The sequence below is a fragment of the Callospermophilus lateralis genome, chromosome 14 (assembly GCF_048772815.1).
Source record: "Callospermophilus lateralis isolate mCalLat2 chromosome 14, mCalLat2.hap1, whole genome shotgun sequence".
NCBI classification, from domain to species: domain Eukaryota; kingdom Metazoa; phylum Chordata; class Mammalia; order Rodentia; family Sciuridae; genus Callospermophilus; species Callospermophilus lateralis.
The window spans coordinates 33228152-33246317 of record NC_135318.1 but is presented as its reverse complement, the minus strand read 5'-3'; the positions used below and the strand labels follow the sequence as shown (position 1 = coordinate 33246317).

Below are 18166 nucleotides of genomic sequence, written 5' to 3'. Positions count from 1 at the left end.
TTGAATTCTATTGTAATTTAAGGTTTGTGTATCTCTTCTTGGCAGTGTTGGTGATTGAATGCAGGGCCATGTGCCCACTAGGCACACACTCTACCACTGAGCTATGGCCCAGACCTTTTAAAATTTTACTTAGAAGCCAGGCGTGGTGGCACATGCTCCTAACAGTGACACAGGAGGCTGACACGGGAGGATCTCAGGTTCAAGACTAGCTTCTGTAATTTAGTGAAATTCTATCTCAAAAAAAGAAGAAAGCGGGGCTGGGGATGTGCCTCAAGCGGTAGCGCGCTCGCCTGGCATGCGTGCGGCCCGGGTTCGATCCTCGGCACCACATACAAACAAAGATGTTGTGTCTGTCGAAAACTAAATAAAATAAATAAATTAATTAATTTAAAAAAAAAAAAAAAGAAGAAGAAAGGGCTGGGGTTGTGGCTCAGTGTTTAAGTGCCCCTGGGTTCACTCCCCAGTACCAAAAAAAAAAAAAAAAAAAAAGGAAGGAAGGATAAGAAAAATTTTTATTTAGACACAGGGTAAAAGTTCTTATTAAATTGCATGGGCTGTACTCAAACTTGATCCTCCTGCCTCAGCCTCCCAAGTAGCTGAGATTACAGGTATGCGTCACCACACACAGCTACTTTTAGTTTTTTAAAGTCAGCTAATCAGTAAAAATATTTACCTTTTATCTATTTATATAATTCCTTCTTTTCTGTGCTGGGAATCATATCCAGGGACTTATACATGCTTGGCAAGTGCTCTGCTGAGCCACATTCCCAACCCCTATAATAATTTTCTTAGTTGTCCTCATAATATCGAATTTTATCAGATTCTGCTTGGGGTTAATGACAAGAATAATCACCTTACATCTTTTTTTTTCTTTTTTGAGGTAAATACAGAATATAAATTAATTAATGGCAAAGTCAGCACCATTTTTTGTCCTTGATATAGTGGGTATGTGGTTGGGCAGTTTGAAGTGGCAGATTGAGGCTCTAGTTCCCTTAAGGTTGTGGATTTGAATTTCATCACTGCCCTTTCCCTGCCCTCTGGCGGTACTAGGGATTGAACCCAGGGGTGCTCTGCCACCGAGACATATCCCTAGCCCTTTTTATTTTTAAATTTTGACACAGGATCTCACTGAGGGCCTTGCTAAGTTTCTGACACTGGCCTTGAAATTGTGATCCTCCTGCCTTGGCTTCCAGAGCCACTGGGATTGTAGGTGGACGCCACCAGAGGTGCCCTAACTTTGAAAGGCCAAATAATATTTCATTGTTTGTTTATATTACATTTTCTTTATTCATTCATCCATCAAAAGGCATTCGGGTTGCTTCCACGTCTGGGCTATTGTAAATATTCTGTTATGTATATGGGAATACAAATGTTCCTTCAAGGCCCTGCTTTTCAATTGTTTATATACCCAGAAGTGAGATTGCTAGATCATATGATATGTCTATTTTTAATTTTTTGGAAGCTTCTGTGCCATTTTGCATAATGGATGTACCATTTTACAGTCCCACCATGGCTGTGCTGTGGCCCACATCCTAGGCCTTTGCATTCTGTTGAAGTCATTTACGAGGTACTGGGCAAACATCTGCTGCATACTTGCTAAGCTAAGTGCTTGATGAATTTGAGAAGCGAGGATAGGACATCTAAAGATGAATCAGGCAGAGAACTTTCTGGGTGATGTGAATGTTCTATATTTTGATAAATGTTTGGGGCACAGGTTATGTATTGTCGAAACTCTGTAAATGTACACTTAAAGTTTGTACATTTTATTGTATATAAAATTTACATCAAGAGAAAAAAACCTAAACTATTGAACTCCAGTTAATGACATGCTCTCTGAAGTTTTAGAGGAAAGAGCACTGATGTCTGCAGTTTATTTTGAACTGCATAAAAAAGGAGATTAATGGACAGATAAAGAGAACAATTGGTGATAAGCAAGTGCAGTATATTTAAAATATTAATGAATCTATTCTCTTTGAAAGTTTTCATAATAAAATGTTGGGGGTAGAAGATGAAAAGAGAACCCAGAGGACCCTGATCTTTACCTTATGCTGCATAGTTAATGGCCTTTTGTGTCCCAGCCTTGTCTTTTGGAGGTAGTAGGAGAGCATGGAGACTGATACTGGTTAATCTGAAAGCATTTGCTCCTTACTGTAGCCTGTTTATAAATCTGAGTCATTCCCAGAAATGTCTTATGTCTTGAGGGATCAGCCAACAATTAGTAATGGCCAATGATTGCAAGCAATGTTGAGGTCCTCCAGGACCTGCAGAAAGGGACACTTTTGCATCATATCTGTCTTGGTCCATTTTCTGCTGCAATACTAGAATACCAGATGGGTAATTTATAAACAATTTACTTGGCTCATGGATTCTGAATGTGGGAAGTCCAGGGGAATAGCCCAGCAGCTGGCACAACCTTAATGCTGTGTCATGGCATGGCAGAAGGGCCAGTGAACATGTGAGAGGCAGAAAACTGGGATGATTCCCCGCCACCCTCCAGTGCTGGGAATTGAACCTAGGGTCTTGCACATGCTAGGCAAGTGCTCTGCAACTGAGCTACAACCTCAACCCAAATTAAGTTGAATTCATCCCCCCACCCAGTTTTTTTTTTTTTTTTTTTTTTTTTTTTTTTTTTTTTTGCTACTAAGGATTGAACCAGGGATGACTCACTAATGTCCTGAGGCTAGCCTTGAACTTGCAATCCTCCTGCCTCAGCCTCCCAAGTCGCTGGGATTGCAAGTGTGCCCAGTGAATTTTTCCCTAATTCAAGAAGCTCCCTCCCAACATAATTAACCCACTTTCTCAGTGGATTGAGCCACATTGATCCATTCGTGAGATCAGAGCCCTCATCTCCTGATCACCTCTTAAAGTTGTCACTTCAATTAAATTTCAACATGAATATCTGGAGGGGACACTCAAACCATGGTAATGAACTAAAACACAGTTACACTTAACTGAAGTGAAGCTTTCATAAAACTGTACTTTCATGTGCCCTGATATTTTCTTTTTTTGCAGTTCTGGGGATCAAACCCAGGGCCTCACACATGCTAGGCAAGTGCTCTACCTTTAAGCTTTTCTAGTATTTTCCCTTTCTATTTTTGAAAAAGAAGTTTTTGATCCACTAATGAGTTAAGAATCTGTATTCTGAAAAATGCTGTTCTAACATCAACCCTGGAGACCCAGAGATTGACAGATACAATTTACCATTACAATCAGTATAAATGGACACCACTATGAAAACTATTAATGTTTTCAGATGTTCCCCATAGTTCTCAAGGCCTGTAGATCTGGGTTTCATTACCTGTGTCATCGCAGTTTCTTAGTTGTGCCAGAAAAAGATGGTTAACCTGTCAGTCTCAGTTTTGTTATCTGTAGCATGGAGATATTAGGGGAATGCACACTTCACAGATTATTATTATTATTAATTATTTTTGGCATTGGAGATTGAACCCAAGGATGCTTTACCGCTGAGCTACATCCCCAGTCCCCTCTTATTTTTTTTTTTATTTTGGGACAGGGTCTTGCTAAGTTGCTGAGGCTGGCCTTAAACTTGAGATCCTCCTGCCTTTGTCTTCCAAGTTGCTGGGATTACAGGTGTGTGCCATTGTACCTGGCTCAGAGAATTCTTGAAAAGGATTCAGTGTAATGATGTCTGTACAGTGCTTCACCTAGTGCCCAACTGAGAGGTTGCAGTAAGTTGTCACCATTTTTTTTTTTCTTTTTCTTTTTTTGGTGCTGGGGATTGAACCCGGGGCCTTGGGCTTACAAGATAAGCACTCTACCAACTGAGCTATACTTCCAGCCCCAGTTGTCAACATTTTTATTAGTCATGCATTCAGGAACTTCTGTATGTGTGGACTGCAAAAGCAAGCAGACTGCACTTCCAAGGAATATGGTGTTCCTTGTTATGTTCTTCAGTTCTTTTTTCCTGTTGGTGTTCTGTAGAAGTAACCTTCAGGAGTACCCCTTTGTTTCTGCAGTGCTCAGTAAACAGTACTCACTTTCAGCAGTCGTTGGTGGCACTGGCAAGAGAGCCATTTGGAAACATGGGGAGTTTGGCAGGCTGAGTGGTGTTTGTTTTTGGAGACTGCCTTGGCATAATCCTAGGTGGAAGCGATGCCTGGGGTTTCTCACTGATTCATCCCTTTGGTGTGAATTCTGAAGAAACTGCATCTGACTTGAGGGATGGGCAGGAGGAACACCTAGGACTTCATTAAAGATGTGCTTCTTTGAAATTTCCTTTCTGAGAGATTATTCCACATCATTTGAATGTCTTCCTTTTTAATCTGAACAACTTTGACTGCTGGTGGAAATAATTAGAAACCGTTCTGGTATTTTTGGTACAATTAAAAAATTTTTACTCTTATGTAATTAATAGAATCTTAGGATTTTAGAGCTGGTAGGACCCACACAACTATGCCACTTGATGGGTAAAGCTCATCCATTAGGGGGGAAAGAACACAGGGCCTCTTGACATCAAGGCCAGTGCCCTTCCTTGCTCATGTTGGCTAGAGAAGAGTATGTTAGCCAGAGAGCTGGTACATTTTATTACAAGCTAGCCTAAGACAGCTATTATTATTATTATTGACTATTTATCTGAAATGCTTTGGGCCAGAAGTATTTCAGATTTTAGTTTTTGGAATATTTGTACACACATAATAAGATCTCTTGGGAATGGGATCCAAGACCTGAAAAAAAAAACAATTCATTTATGTTTCATATACACCTTATGCACATAACCCGAAGGTTATTTTATACAGTATTTGTAGTGAGCCTGTTTCTTGACTATTTCATGACATCAGGTGTGGAATCTTCCACTTATAATGTCATGTCAATGCTCAAAAAGTTTTGGACTTTGCAACATTTTAGACTTTGGATTGCAGATTGGGAATGGTCTTCTTGCAGTACATAGTGTGCTTCTGTGGTCCCTTCTGAGCACACAGTTTACTACTCCCAATAGTTACCAGTTTATCACCTAGAGTAGCAAGCAATTTAAGAGTCTCCGTGGCTTAACACAACAAAGATTTACCTTTTGCTCACAGATTGTGTCCAATCTGGATTAGGTGGAAAGTGTCTTTGCTTTGTTCTGCACAGTCACTCATGGACTTTGGCTGATAGGAACCCCATCGTCTTACAGCCAGCCACTTAGCATTAGTGCCTTCCAGGTTGCCATGGCAAGACAAAGAACTCACACCCACTCTTCTATGCATCTGCCCAGAAATGCTAAGTCATTTTGCTCACTGCCCATTGGTCAGAATTGGTCACATGACCATACTGAGTTGCAAGGGATTTAGAAATATGGGAATACGTGGAATATTTGAGCTTTACCAGGAGAAGTGAGGCAAGGTATTAACGCTAGTTAAAACTGTAATTTGGAAAATTGTAGCTTCCCGTTTTTTAGGTCTACCAAGTTTTATGACTCTCCCAGTTTTTTAAGAGTCCATATTCATGAAGGCCATTGTGGCAATGACCTTTCTTGTTAGCCTGATGAGGACAGGGAAGCTATTGCCAACCACAGAGTCTATGAGCAGAGCAGCACACAATAGACCACGATAGAGGAATTGTGGGGCCAGCTGTGATGTCATTACCAGAAAGGATGTTAGATGATCTGGGTGTGGCATGCATCCTCCTGGTTACTTTGTGGGGTTAGCTGTCCCTCACCCCCCAAAAGATAAGAAGGGCCTAATTCCCTGGAACTGGTGAGTATTACTTTATATGGCAAAAGGAATTTTTTTTAATTTTATTTTATTTTAAAATTTGTTTTAATTAGTTATACATGACTGTAGAATGCATTTTGACACATGGGACACAAATGGAGCCCAACTTCTCCTTGGCTAAAGGAATTATATAGAGATGTGATTAATCTTCAGATGTTGGGGTTATCCTGGATTATCCTGGTAGGTAACTAGTGCTATCATAGCTTGTATCCTTAAAAGGAGGAGGTGGGGGAGATGTGACAGAGAAGAAGAGGAGGGGAGAGTGGGACCATGTTGAAAAGAGTGGAGTGATGTGGTCCCAAGCCAAGGAATGCCTGCAGCCAACAGAAGCTGGAAGGGGTGAAGAGTGAATTCCCAGAACTTCCAAAGAAGATATGGCATAGCTGCAATGTGAATATTTTTTTTTTTTTTAAAGAGAGAGTGGAGAGAGAGAGAGAGAGAGAGAGAGAGAGAGAGAGAGAGAGAGAATTTTTTAATATTTATTTTTTAGTTTTTCGGCAGGTACAACATCTTTGTTTGTATGCGGTGCTGAGGATCGAACCCGGGCCGCACGCATACCAGGGGAGCGCGCTACCGCTTGAGCCACATCCCCAGCCCCCATAGCTGCCATCTTGATTTCAGTCCAGTGATACTGATTTTGTATTTCTGGACTCCAGCTTCTGTAAGAAAGTAAATTTCTGTTGTTTTAAACTGCCAAGCTTGTAGGTATTTTTTTTTTAATAACAGCAACAGTGAACTAATTTACTTTGGTACATACAATAGCATTTTTCATCTGTAAGAGTGGCGGAGATCACCAAATTCAATAATACTTTACATTGGTGAGGTTGTGGGAAATAAAGACTGACCTGTATTGCCGGTAGGAAGGCAGTTTAGTATATAACATCTGTGGGGGTAGTTTGGCAAGATCTATCAAAATTATCTCCTTCGACCCAGTACATTATTCAAAGTCTGGAATTTATGTATGAAATGATGTAAAAACAAGAATATTTATTGTACCATTGTTTTTGGTACCCAGAGATTAAAAACTACCTAACCGTTCATCAAGTGAGCCTGTTAAATAAATCACAACACAGACATTCAATAGAATACTGTTATCATATTTAGGAAATGAGGAAACTCTTTTTTTTTTTGCTTAGTTTCTTTTTTTTTTTTATTGGTTATTCAAAACATTACAAAGATTGCAGAATCACATGGGTTACACATCCACATTTTTACATAATAGTAACTGTTGTATTCTGCTACCTTTCCTATCCTCTACTATCCCCCCTCCCCTCCCCTCCCATCTTCTCTCTTTACCCCATCTACTGAAATTAAGAAATGAGGAAACTCTTTATTCAATACTTAAGTGAAACATTCCCCCCTACCCTCCACACTCAATTTTATTATAATGCTGGAAGTTTTTTTTTTTTTTTTTTAAATTGTAGTTGGACACAGTACCTTTATTTCATTTATTTGATTGTTTATTTATTTTCACATGGTGCTGAGGATCAAACCCAGTATCTCACACACGCTAGGCAAGTGCTCTACCACTGAGCTACAACCCCAGCCACTGGAAGAATTCTTAAGAAACTGATAATGTGTGTTTCTATATATGAATGTGAATATCTGTGCAAAAAACAAGGAAAAGTTAATAAATAAACAGAGTTATGTTTTATGGCACTGCAAAGCCCTGCGATAAGGAAACCTGGTTGGTTGTGTTTGCTCATTTCCATGAGTAACTCCAGTACAGTCTGGGTTCTGTAGAATTCACTAGAGTAATTCTTTTCAGTGTATTGCCAGACCTAGACTTATTCTACTTACTCTGATTTTTTTTCTCTCTCTCTCTCCATTGGACTTCTGATGTTTAAGTCTAGGTAAGAAAGAATTATGTGGAAAAAATGAATGATGATATGCTAGTAATGATTTAATTTTCAATTAAAAATGTATAATTGATTTACAATTGCTCCTGAATCACCTCTTTCTTCATGCTAGAGCTTCCTAACTGGCAGGCTGAGATTTGATTTCCTCAGGCTTAGAGCATACAGGGTCAGGACAGGGTGGCCAAAGCCCTCAGGATGGTGGTTTCTGCTTAAAGAATTCTACCCTTTGGCTCCAGTAGGCTGTGTAAATATTAATTATTTTCAGTGTGTGCAGTGATGTGGAAAGGTTGGTAAATATGGCTCTAGGCAAAATGTGGACTTATATTTTTAAAACATATGCTACATAAAAATAATTTAGGAAAAAAAAAAGTAGTTGTGGTCTTCGGGGAATTCCTGATGGTGGTGTGCCCCAGCGTGGGAGTCCTCAGCCCTTTCCTACTGAGCGGAGCTGAGCACTGCGGGCAGACACTCCCCTGCTGAGGGTACTTGGGCACCTCCCGCACAAGACTATTGGGGGGAGAGGAAGAGGGGCGTTTTAGGACATGATCTTGAACTTGCTCTAATCTATCAAGGGAGAAATAATCAAAAGACAGCGAGCATGTCCACTGTGGGTAGGAACAACGCCATTCTGACCTGCCTCATAACTGGTACCGCAGTTAAGAACTGCTGTCCCCAGAGAGTAAGTGACATTTTACACTGTGGCCAGCTCAGCTTAACTTCAAGCCATCAAACGAGAGGTTTTTAGGTATTAAAGGCAAGTAAAAAAACATCATTTAAATGCTGAATTTACATATAGCATATAAATAAGAACTTTATCAAGTTCAGTTTTCATGAGAACTGTGCTGTTTGTCCTTCTGTTACGTCCTGGTGGGTCTGATGATGTTGGTAATGCTGTCTGTTCTTCATGTTTTCTGGAAAAGTAACTGAATTAGTATGTCAGTGTAGTACTATCTGAAGAAATCCAAGAGCTATTAAAATGCTTAAAAATAAAATGATCAATTCTTCCTTTGTTCTCTCGACAGGATAATTGAAGCTATCTGCATAGGGTGGTTCACTGCAGAGTGCATCGTGAGGTTCATCGTCTCCAGAAACAAGTGTGAGTTTGTCAAGAGACCCCTGAACATCATTGACTTACTGGCAATCACGCCATATTACATCTCCGTGCTAATGACAGTATTTACAGGGGAGAACTCTCAGCTGCAGAGGGCTGGAGTCACCTTGAGGGTGCTCAGAATGATGAGGATTTTTTGGGTGATTAAGCTTGCCCGTCACTTCATTGGTCTTCAGACACTTGGTTTGACTCTCAAGCGATGTTACCGAGAGATGGTTATGTTACTTGTCTTCATTTGTGTTGCCATGGCAATCTTTAGTGCACTTTCTCAGCTTCTTGAACATGGGTTGGACCTGGAAACATCCAACAAGGACTTTGCCAGCATCCCCGCTGCCTGCTGGTGGGTGATTATCTCTATGACTACAGTTGGCTATGGAGATATGTATCCTATCACAGTGCCTGGAAGAATTCTTGGAGGAGTTTGTGTTGTCAGTGGGATTGTTCTGTTGGCATTACCTATCACTTTCATCTATCATAGCTTTGTGCAGTGTTATCATGAGCTCAAGTTTAGATCAGCTAGATATAGTAGGAGCCTCTCCGCCGAGTTCCTGAATTAATGCATTGCAAATCAATTCTTGCATACGCTTGGTTTGATAGAAAGAGTTGACGCTGCTTCATATTTTTGTGTTTCTTGCTGGGTGAGCACTGCAGGGGCATTGGCATCATCTTGGTAGGATAAGAATTATCCTTCCCAGCCGAAGGGATGAAACAGTTTACTTATTACAGAGTAAATAGGATTGAGGCTGCAAAGGAAGAGCAATGATCCTAGAGCAAACTTTAGGACTTTATTTGGTTTCGATTTGTCTCTTCCTTGCCTTGAACAATTACATAGTTCTGTTTTGTGTGTGTGTGTGTGTGTGTGTGTGTGTGTGTGTGTGTGTTTTAAGTACATTATTTGGACACTTTGAAACAGAAAGGTACTATTTTTCAAATGTTTCTCCATCTTAACGAATTCTGAAGAAGCTTGGAACTTGTAGTGTTATTTTTTGAGACTAACATTTTCATTTCTAAATGTTTTATAATTTCTTGTATCAATGTCAGAAGTATCCTGGAAACATATGTCACATGCAGGAACTGTTTAACAAATACTTTAAAAATTTGGCCAAAATTTAAGCTGTATAATGGAGCTGGATACAAGTGTGAATATTATTTGAGAACCTTTTCCATATTTATCTATCCTCTGCTTTATTTTTATGCCTATTATTTACCTTATCGTATCGCTTCATGGAAGCTTGAGTATGTTCGCCCTTTTCTATTTTGGGTTTCTTTATCTCTTTACTGAAATGACTTCAAGAAAGTATTTAAGAATGAAGAGAGCTTGTATTGTTTAGCGTTTTGTTGGATAATATTAGAATTCATTGCTGTTACTAGGTGATAATTGTTCTAACATTCAGATGTCCAAACAAGAATATTCCCATCATAAAAGTGATAATAGAGATAGTTGATATTACCAATATTATAACCCATATTTGTCATCTTCTGCTCTTAACTTTCCCCCCAGACATCACGAGTTTAATGAGACTCACCAGATGAAAGTATATTTATGTAGCCTTTTGATACCAAAGTCATACTTAGGTGTTGTCACTAGATTATCATTAAAAAAAAGAACATTACTGTACTCTTAGTTGCTGAGTAGCTAAGTCAGTTTTAAGCTAGCTAGAAGCAATGAATACATAATTATTTGACCTGATCTTCACTATTATAAATCAGTTACGGTAAAAGTCTCTTTTGTAAGACTATTCAGTAATATACCATATTAATCTGGCTAGATTTTTAGTACTAGATAAAGTGCAAGGTGATCATTTAGTGCTAAATTGTAACAATATGAGCTAGAATTTTGCCTTTTCAACCAGTTGATAAAAAGAAGTCATTTAGAAACAAAAAATTAAAAGTCATAGATTTATGAATAATTTATTGTGCACACTATAATTATTGGGAGTGGAGGAGAGAAAGATTGGGAAGTGGTAGATAGAACAGAGAACCTAAGTGTATTTATTAAAAAAGGGGGGGAGGGGGCGCTTACCAGGAATGGTCATTAAAGCAACATTAGCCATCAGCTCATTCAGACTTTTGACTATTATGGGTAGAAACCCAGGGTAAGAGAGGGAGCTGCAGCTAAAACCTGGATCTCCAAAACCAAAACCTAGCCCTGCAGTTTTGTTTATTTTTGTGTACTGGAAAATGAACCTAGGAGCCCTCTACCCCTGAGCCCTCTAACCCCATCCCTTTATGTTTTTTTTTTATTATTATTATTATTTATTTTGAGACAGTGTTTCATTGAGTTGTTGGGGCTGGCCCTGAACCTGCAGGCCTGCCTTAGCCACAGGAATTTCACTGGAATTTCAGGTGTGCAGTTAGCTGGGGTTTTGACACCTGGTAGGTTCTGACAAAGCCTTGAGGAACCCCGTTTCTTTTTCATTGTCATTGCTAATGTAATGATAGCAAAGCTGTCCCCCCCACAATTTTCTTTCATGAGTTTAGCTGATATTTAGGCCATTCCAAATCTCACTCCAGGGCAGGGGATGTAGCTAAGTGGTAGAGAGAGCTTGCCCAGCGTGTGCAAGGACCTGGGTTCAACCCCCAGGACTGGGGGGAAATATCTCATTCCATCATTCTCTCTACTCCCCCCCCCTTATTTATATGTGCTTTTTTTTCATACTTAGCACATTCTGTTATTTATTGCATATTCATTGTATTTGTAAAATTTTTTAGTTGTAGATGGACACAATACCTTTATTTTATTTATCTAATTTTATATGGTGCTGAGAATCGAACCCAGGTCCTCACATGTGCTAGGCAAGTGCTCAACCACTGAGCTATAACCCCAGCCCTATTCATATTTTAACGTAATTGAAATCTGTGGCATGGATTTTTAAATTTATTTTTACCAGTTTGGACTAAGGTGTTGTGATTCAAACAAATAATATGCAAATCATAGCACCTTTATATTATTAATAATATGATCACCTTCCATTTACTGGTACTGGGAACTTTTCATGTGAATATGCATTATCTCCCCCAAATAAATAACTTTCTTGAGGGCTAAGACCCCCTTTCTTACACACACCTGCATTTCCCCTCAGTGTCCAGACTGGGGCACAAATTTTCAACTGATGTAGGGGTAGAGACTTCTGGCCTGAAAAGAGAAGGATACGTATATGCCCGTACACAAACATGTATAGCCACACATAGGCACACACACATGAACACTGTACACACACAGGCTTCAAGTTGCCCTTAAAAGTAACAAGTCAAAACTCTCTTGTTGATGATGTCATACTTTACACAGGGCTGCTTTCCAGAAAGAAGCATGTGGGCTAAATACTGATGGCAGTTCCACTGCCCATTTATAAAGGAGGGTCTTTTTTTTAAAACTGGGGATTGAACCCAGGGGTGCTTTACCACTGAGCTACATCCTCAGTCCATTTTATTTTTTAAATTTTGAGGCAGGGTCTTGCTGTGTTCCTGAGGGTCTTGCGAAATTGCTGAGGCTGGCCTCAAACTGATGATCCTCATGCCTCAGCCTTCCAAATTGCAGAGGTTATAGGCATGCACCATCTTACCTGACTCAGAGTTTGTTTTCATGGATGTTATAACTTTTTTAGGAGCAGAGGCCTTTTCTTGTAACTTTTCCTGAATATAACTGCTTTAGGTTTTGTTTTTGTTTATTTTTGCAGTTCTGGGGAATCAAACCCAGCACCTCATTCATGCTAGGCAAGCACTATACCAATAAGCTACACCCAGCCCTGAATTTTACTGCTTTTAAAAAACGATTAAGTAGCATATCTTTCTTACTTGCACTTTTAGATATTTCTTACAATTCAGTCTTCATGTCAGGATTTTTTTCATTAGGATTTACATCAGTGCTAGTAAGTCAGATATTATCCTAAATTAGAATAGCTAAAGAAAAAGGAGGAGGCCCAAATCTTTATTTTGATTTTACCACAAGTGAGCATACAAGACTTGTTCTTTTTTTTGATGGGGGTGGGGGAGGCGTATGTTGTACTTGGAATCAAGCACAGGGGAGCTCTATTGCTGAGTTACTTCACAGCCCTTTTTATTTTTTATTTTGAGACAGGGTCTTGCTCCATTCTAAGGTTGGCCTCAAACTTGTGCTCCTCCTGCTTCAGCCTCCTGAATTGCTGGGATTATAGGCATGTACCATTGCACCCATCGATGACTTGATCTTATAAGTAACTTGGTTTGTATTCTCTAAAATGGGATTTTGGGGGGATTAGGAAAACAAAGGAAATATAGGTGAAATGCAATATTATAAATATTAAACCTTAGATGAATAAGGTTTTGAAGTGTTATCATATTTCACTTTGACATATATACTGTGTTTTCTTTCATTTTTTTTTTTTTTTTTGGTACCAGGTTTTGAACCCAGGGTGCTTAATTACTGAATCACATGCCCAGCTGTTGTTTTGTTTTGTTTCTTTTTTAATTTTGAGGCAGGGTCTTGCAAAATTGCTTAGAGCCTTACTAAATTGCTGAGGCTGGCTTTCTTTTTTTTTTTTTTTTTTTTGAGAGAGAATTTTAATATTTTTATTTTTTAGTTATCGGCGGACACAACATCTTTGTTTGTACGTGGTGCTGAGGATTGAACCCGGGCCGCACGCATGCCAGGCGAGCGCGCTACCACTTGAGCCACATCCCCAGCCCCAAGGCTGGCTTTCTTAACTTGTGATCCTCCTGCCTCAGCCTCCCAAGCTGCTAGGATTACAGGCGCCTAGCTACGGTGTTTTCATTTTAAGTTGCTGGTTAAAACAGTGACATTTTTTTTCTTGGGTTTGGTTGTTACTTCTAACCACACATTTGTAAATTCTTAAGTATGTTAAAGTATTATTTCACTGTGACTGCCAGTAAGTCAAAATAATATTTCCTCTTTTAAACTTCTGTGAGATGCTTTTCCTGTCCTGTTATCTGGCAGATAGAGATGGATTAAGTTGAATGTTGGTGCTGGGAGAATTTTTTTTTTGTTGGCTTGATATTTTCTAGAAGCAGCTTATTTTTCTTCTTTTCTATAGAAATGAAAGTAAAACTCTGAAAACTCCTAGTTCACACTCACTCTTAAGCTTTGTAATGTCAAACTTAATGCAGAGCTTCACAGAATATTTCCAGAGCCCTCTGACCCTCTATAAATGGGTGTCCTTTTTAGCATGCAATAAACAATCCAATCTATCAAACCTGGTTTAAATATGTTATAGGGTCAAAGGAAGTTGGAACTAAAGGGATATTGGAGACCTGCTGGCCTATCTTGCCCCAGTAGTATACCCTGTGTCCCATGCAGATCATAGCAACCAGGGAGGTGGCTCCTGTTGGGTTGTGATTGAGGCATGGTCATATGAGTGTTGGATTAGGCCTCAGAAACCTGATTTCCAGACATTTTTTCAGTCCTCTTTGGATATAAACTTCCTTTTAAAAATAACATCAGAAAGGATGAAGGATTTCTTTTAAAAATATTTCCTGCGAGGTTTTAAAGCCACCCACCCCCCACTTTAGTTCTAATTAAAAAATATGTTTCTTCTTCTTCTTCTTTTTTTTAATCTTTGCAGTGCTTTTTTTAAAAATCTTTGCAGTGCTGGGGATGGAATCCAGGGCTTCATGCATGCTAGGCAAGCACTCTACCATTGAGCTAGGTCCCAGGCCTCAAATATCGTTTGTAGAAACCTTAGATGTCAGCGACGGGACAACTCAGATACCAGTGCAGTGTGTAGGGAACTCAGATTTTCAATAGAATTTTCCCCTTTTTTCAATGCACCTGTGCTTCCCCCGACCCCCTTTTGCAGTGCCAGGTGTTGACCCAGGGCCTCATGCCCGTTAAGCAAATGTTTTAGAGATGAGCCACATCCTTAGCCCCTCAATAAGATTTTAAATTGCAAAATGTCAGTTGTGTACCCATTCACATATGTAAAAATAAGTGTAGGCATTTCACAGTTACTGCATTATTTAGAAGAGCCAGGCTGAGAAATATCCTAGCTGAGTAGGAAGTAACATGGGTAGAAGCTCTAATGGAATGTTCTGGAAAAGTTCCAGTTTGGTCCAGGAAGGTTGCATACACTTCTCTGTTTGTTCAGCATGCATTCATATGGTGTTTTGCTTCCTGCCTTTCCAGAACCCATCTGTACTCATATGAAGGGGCATATCAGTTCTGCCTCTGGAAAAAAACCTGATTTACTGCTCCATTTGTCGTGGAACCTTCCCTAGACTTGTGAAATGGCATCTGCCAGCATGATTATAGTGCCCCGTTCCGTGATTAACTTGTGCCTAAACTTTTAGATTTTCCACCTCTCCCATGCGTTACTAATAAGCACTTAGATTTTGGCCATTAATGTGAGCTTAATTGCCAGTTTGGGGAATTGAATTTGATAATCTGTATTTATGCAATAATTTCAACAAATTTAATTTTAAGTAGCTTTGGAGGAAATTCTATGATTTATATTTAAACATATTTAGAACACTTAACCAAGTGTAGTAAAAGCTTAAGTGACATTCAGTGAGTAAAAGCCAGAGGGAATATTATTTGGCTTTCACCTCCCAGGATTAAGTGACATCATATCATTTATACCTGAAGTAGTGCTCTGGTGTACTTATTTATGCAGCATTGTATTAAAATTAAAACTAAAATTTCTTATAATTTGTATGGGGTACTCTCCCACCCCCACTAGATTTCAGTTATTTCTATTATTTTCAAATTGATTCTATAATTCTGCCAGTGACAAAGTAGATGCCATTTGTAAGGTGGATTGTTAAAAATGTTTGTTTGCTTTAAGAAGTGTAAATGTCAGGTGTATTCATGTACAATGATTTGTTGAACATATATATTGTTTTTTGGTCTGTATCTTTCGAACTCAATATTGTACTTCTGACAAAATTTCATGCTTGGAGACAGGGATGTTGCTCAGCGGTAGAGTGCTTGCCTGTCATGTGCAAAGCCCTGGCTTCAATCCCCAATTACCTAAACACAAACAAACAGACAAATTCCATGCTTTCCTACTCTATAATTACAGATGACAGGAGAATTTCACTTCCTTGGTGGAAAGTAGTATTTGTGGTTATAGATTCTGAGCTTTGATATAAGTAAAATGTTTATTCTCTGGTCATTAAAATATACATTTTTATGATTTTATTTTTTAAAAAATCATAACTATTCTTTCATATGAAATACTTGGAAGTCAAATTCAAAATCACCAAAGCTAACGTAAGACTTAATTTTTATATCCATGTGAAAACTGTTTATTTTTGTTCCTATGACAGAAATGGAAAGTTTAAATTTTTTTCTTTGAGATAAGTTGCTTATCCATATTTTTCAATTCAGTAATTTATGTTGCTCTGAGGGCTTGTTTAAAAATAAATAATACAGCCAGGTGTGGTGGCACATGCCTGCAATACCAGCTACTTGGGAGGCTGAGGCAGAAGGATTGCAAGTTTGAGGCCAGCCTGGGCAATTAAGCAACAACCTGTCTCAAAAAGTTTAATAAAGGGCTGAGGATGTAACTCAATGGTAGAGTACCCTGGGTTCAATCCCCAGTACGTACATACATAAAATAAATCACATAAATATTCTAGTTTTAAAATTAGAATGGTAGGTTACAGTTGCTTTCTTTATAAGACTTGGTTTACAATCATTTAAGGAAGGCCAGCTTTTATCAGTTGACTATAGGTTTATATTTTTTTGACTCAGATTTTTTTCCAGTGATCTATATGTTTTTTTCTTACGCCAGCACTACACAGGTTTGTATTAAGTTTGGAAATCAACAAGTGTGAGTCCCTCTTCACCTTCAATACTGTTTGGCTTTTCTTGTTTTCTTTGATTTCCATGTGAATTTTAGAATTGGCACATCTTTTTCTCTTAATAAAAAGTAGGTGAAATTTTGATAATTGCATGTGTTGACCATTTAGGGGAGTTTTATTGTCTTGACAACATTCAGTCCATGAATATGGGATGTCTTTCCATTTACTTTGCTCTTCCTTAATTTTTGTTTTATAGTTTTCAGTGGCAAAAAAAACAAAACAAAACAAAAACAAAAACAAAAAAGCAAAAAACATTTCTTTGGTTCAATTTATTCCACTGCTAGATTGAACCCAGCTCTACCACTGAGCTACATCCCCAGCCTTTTTGTTTTTTTGAGACAGGGTCTTACTAAGTTGCCCAGACTGGCCTGGAACTTGGAATTCTCAGCCTCCTGAGCTGCTGAGATTGCAGGCATGTGTTGCCAAACCCGGCAAATACAACTGATATATTAATATAAATCTGTATTGTAATCTTGTTGAACATACTTATTAGCCCTAATAGTTGTACAAGGATTCTTTAGGGTGTTATATATGTATATAAGACCATGTCATCTGCAATGAAATAGTTTTACTTTTTTCTTTGCATTCTGGATACCTCTTATTTGTGTCTTTTGTTTCATAGCTCCAGGTTGTACTTCCAATACAGTATCAAATAGAAGTGGTGAGAGTGGACATCCTAGTTTTCTTCATTTTATTAGGGGGAAAGCTTTCTGTCCTTCATCATTAAGTGTGATGTTAGCCTGGGTTTTCCCCTAGCTACCCTTTGTCATGTTGAGGAAGTTTTCTTCTATTTCTCTTTTGTGGAATGTTTTTATTCATGACAGTGTGGTTTTTGTTTTTGGTACTGAGGATTGAACTCAGGGGTGCTTTACCAGTGAGCTACATCCCCAGCTCCTCCCCCCCCCCCCGCCTTTTTTAGTCTCACAAGTTGCTGAGGCTGGCCTTGAACTTGCAATCCTCCTGCATCAGACTCTGGAATCACTGGGATTACAGACGTGAGCCATCACACCTGGCTAACAATTTTTTTTTAAATATTTTTTTTTAGCTGATGGACAATATCTTTATTTTTATGTGGTGCTGGGGATTGAACCCAGGACCTCACGTGTGCGAGGCAACCACTCTTATCACTGAGCTACAACCCCAGCCCTAACAATGTGTTTTAATGAACAGCTTTTGTTGTGGCTTTGAGTTGTTATTCCTATCTACGTCAGAAAATACATTTTGTTCAGCTGAATTTCTAAATCGCTTGAAGATACTCATCAAGCTGAAGCCATAAAACTGCTTCTTGATAGTTTTTGGACAGTTCAATTCATGTACATTTAATGGTTTTTAAGCCTTTTAAGCTGATTGTCTTCATTAACCTAAGTTAATTTGAGTCTGTGTTCACTTGTCTAAAGATATAGAGACACAGAGATACAAGAGACATAAGATGATTTGTTTCTACTGGTTGGTTTATTTTAATGCTTCTTTATCACCTGTACTTGGGCTTCTCCAACACGCATTCCTGTAGTACTAGGAGCGTACCAGAGGGTGTGGAGCTAGGGTGCCTCTCTCTCTGGGAGGTAAGTGTTAGAGCTGTTTCTGTGTTCTCCTCTGCCTATCTTGGGGTGCCCTACATAGAAAGGCTTGAGAAGCTGGGAGCCTGTCAGAGCTTCCTGGATTGGGTTTCCTGGTAGTGTTGGAGT

At 38.9% G+C, this 18166-nt stretch overlaps 1 protein-coding gene across 2 annotated transcripts in view; it reads left to right on the top strand.

Moving 5' to 3' along the window:
• The window catches only part of Kcng3 (potassium voltage-gated channel modifier subfamily G member 3), a 35534-nt gene extending 26293 nt beyond the window's left edge, over positions 1-9241 (top strand). For both annotated transcript variants that reach the window (XM_076833839.2, XM_076833838.2), the window contains exon 2: positions 8596-9241. In XM_076833839.2, coding sequence (XP_076689954.1) covers positions 8596-9241 — 646 coding nt within the window. The remainder of the gene's footprint in view (positions 1-8595) is intronic.
• Positions 9242-18166: the final 8925 nt, after the last annotated feature.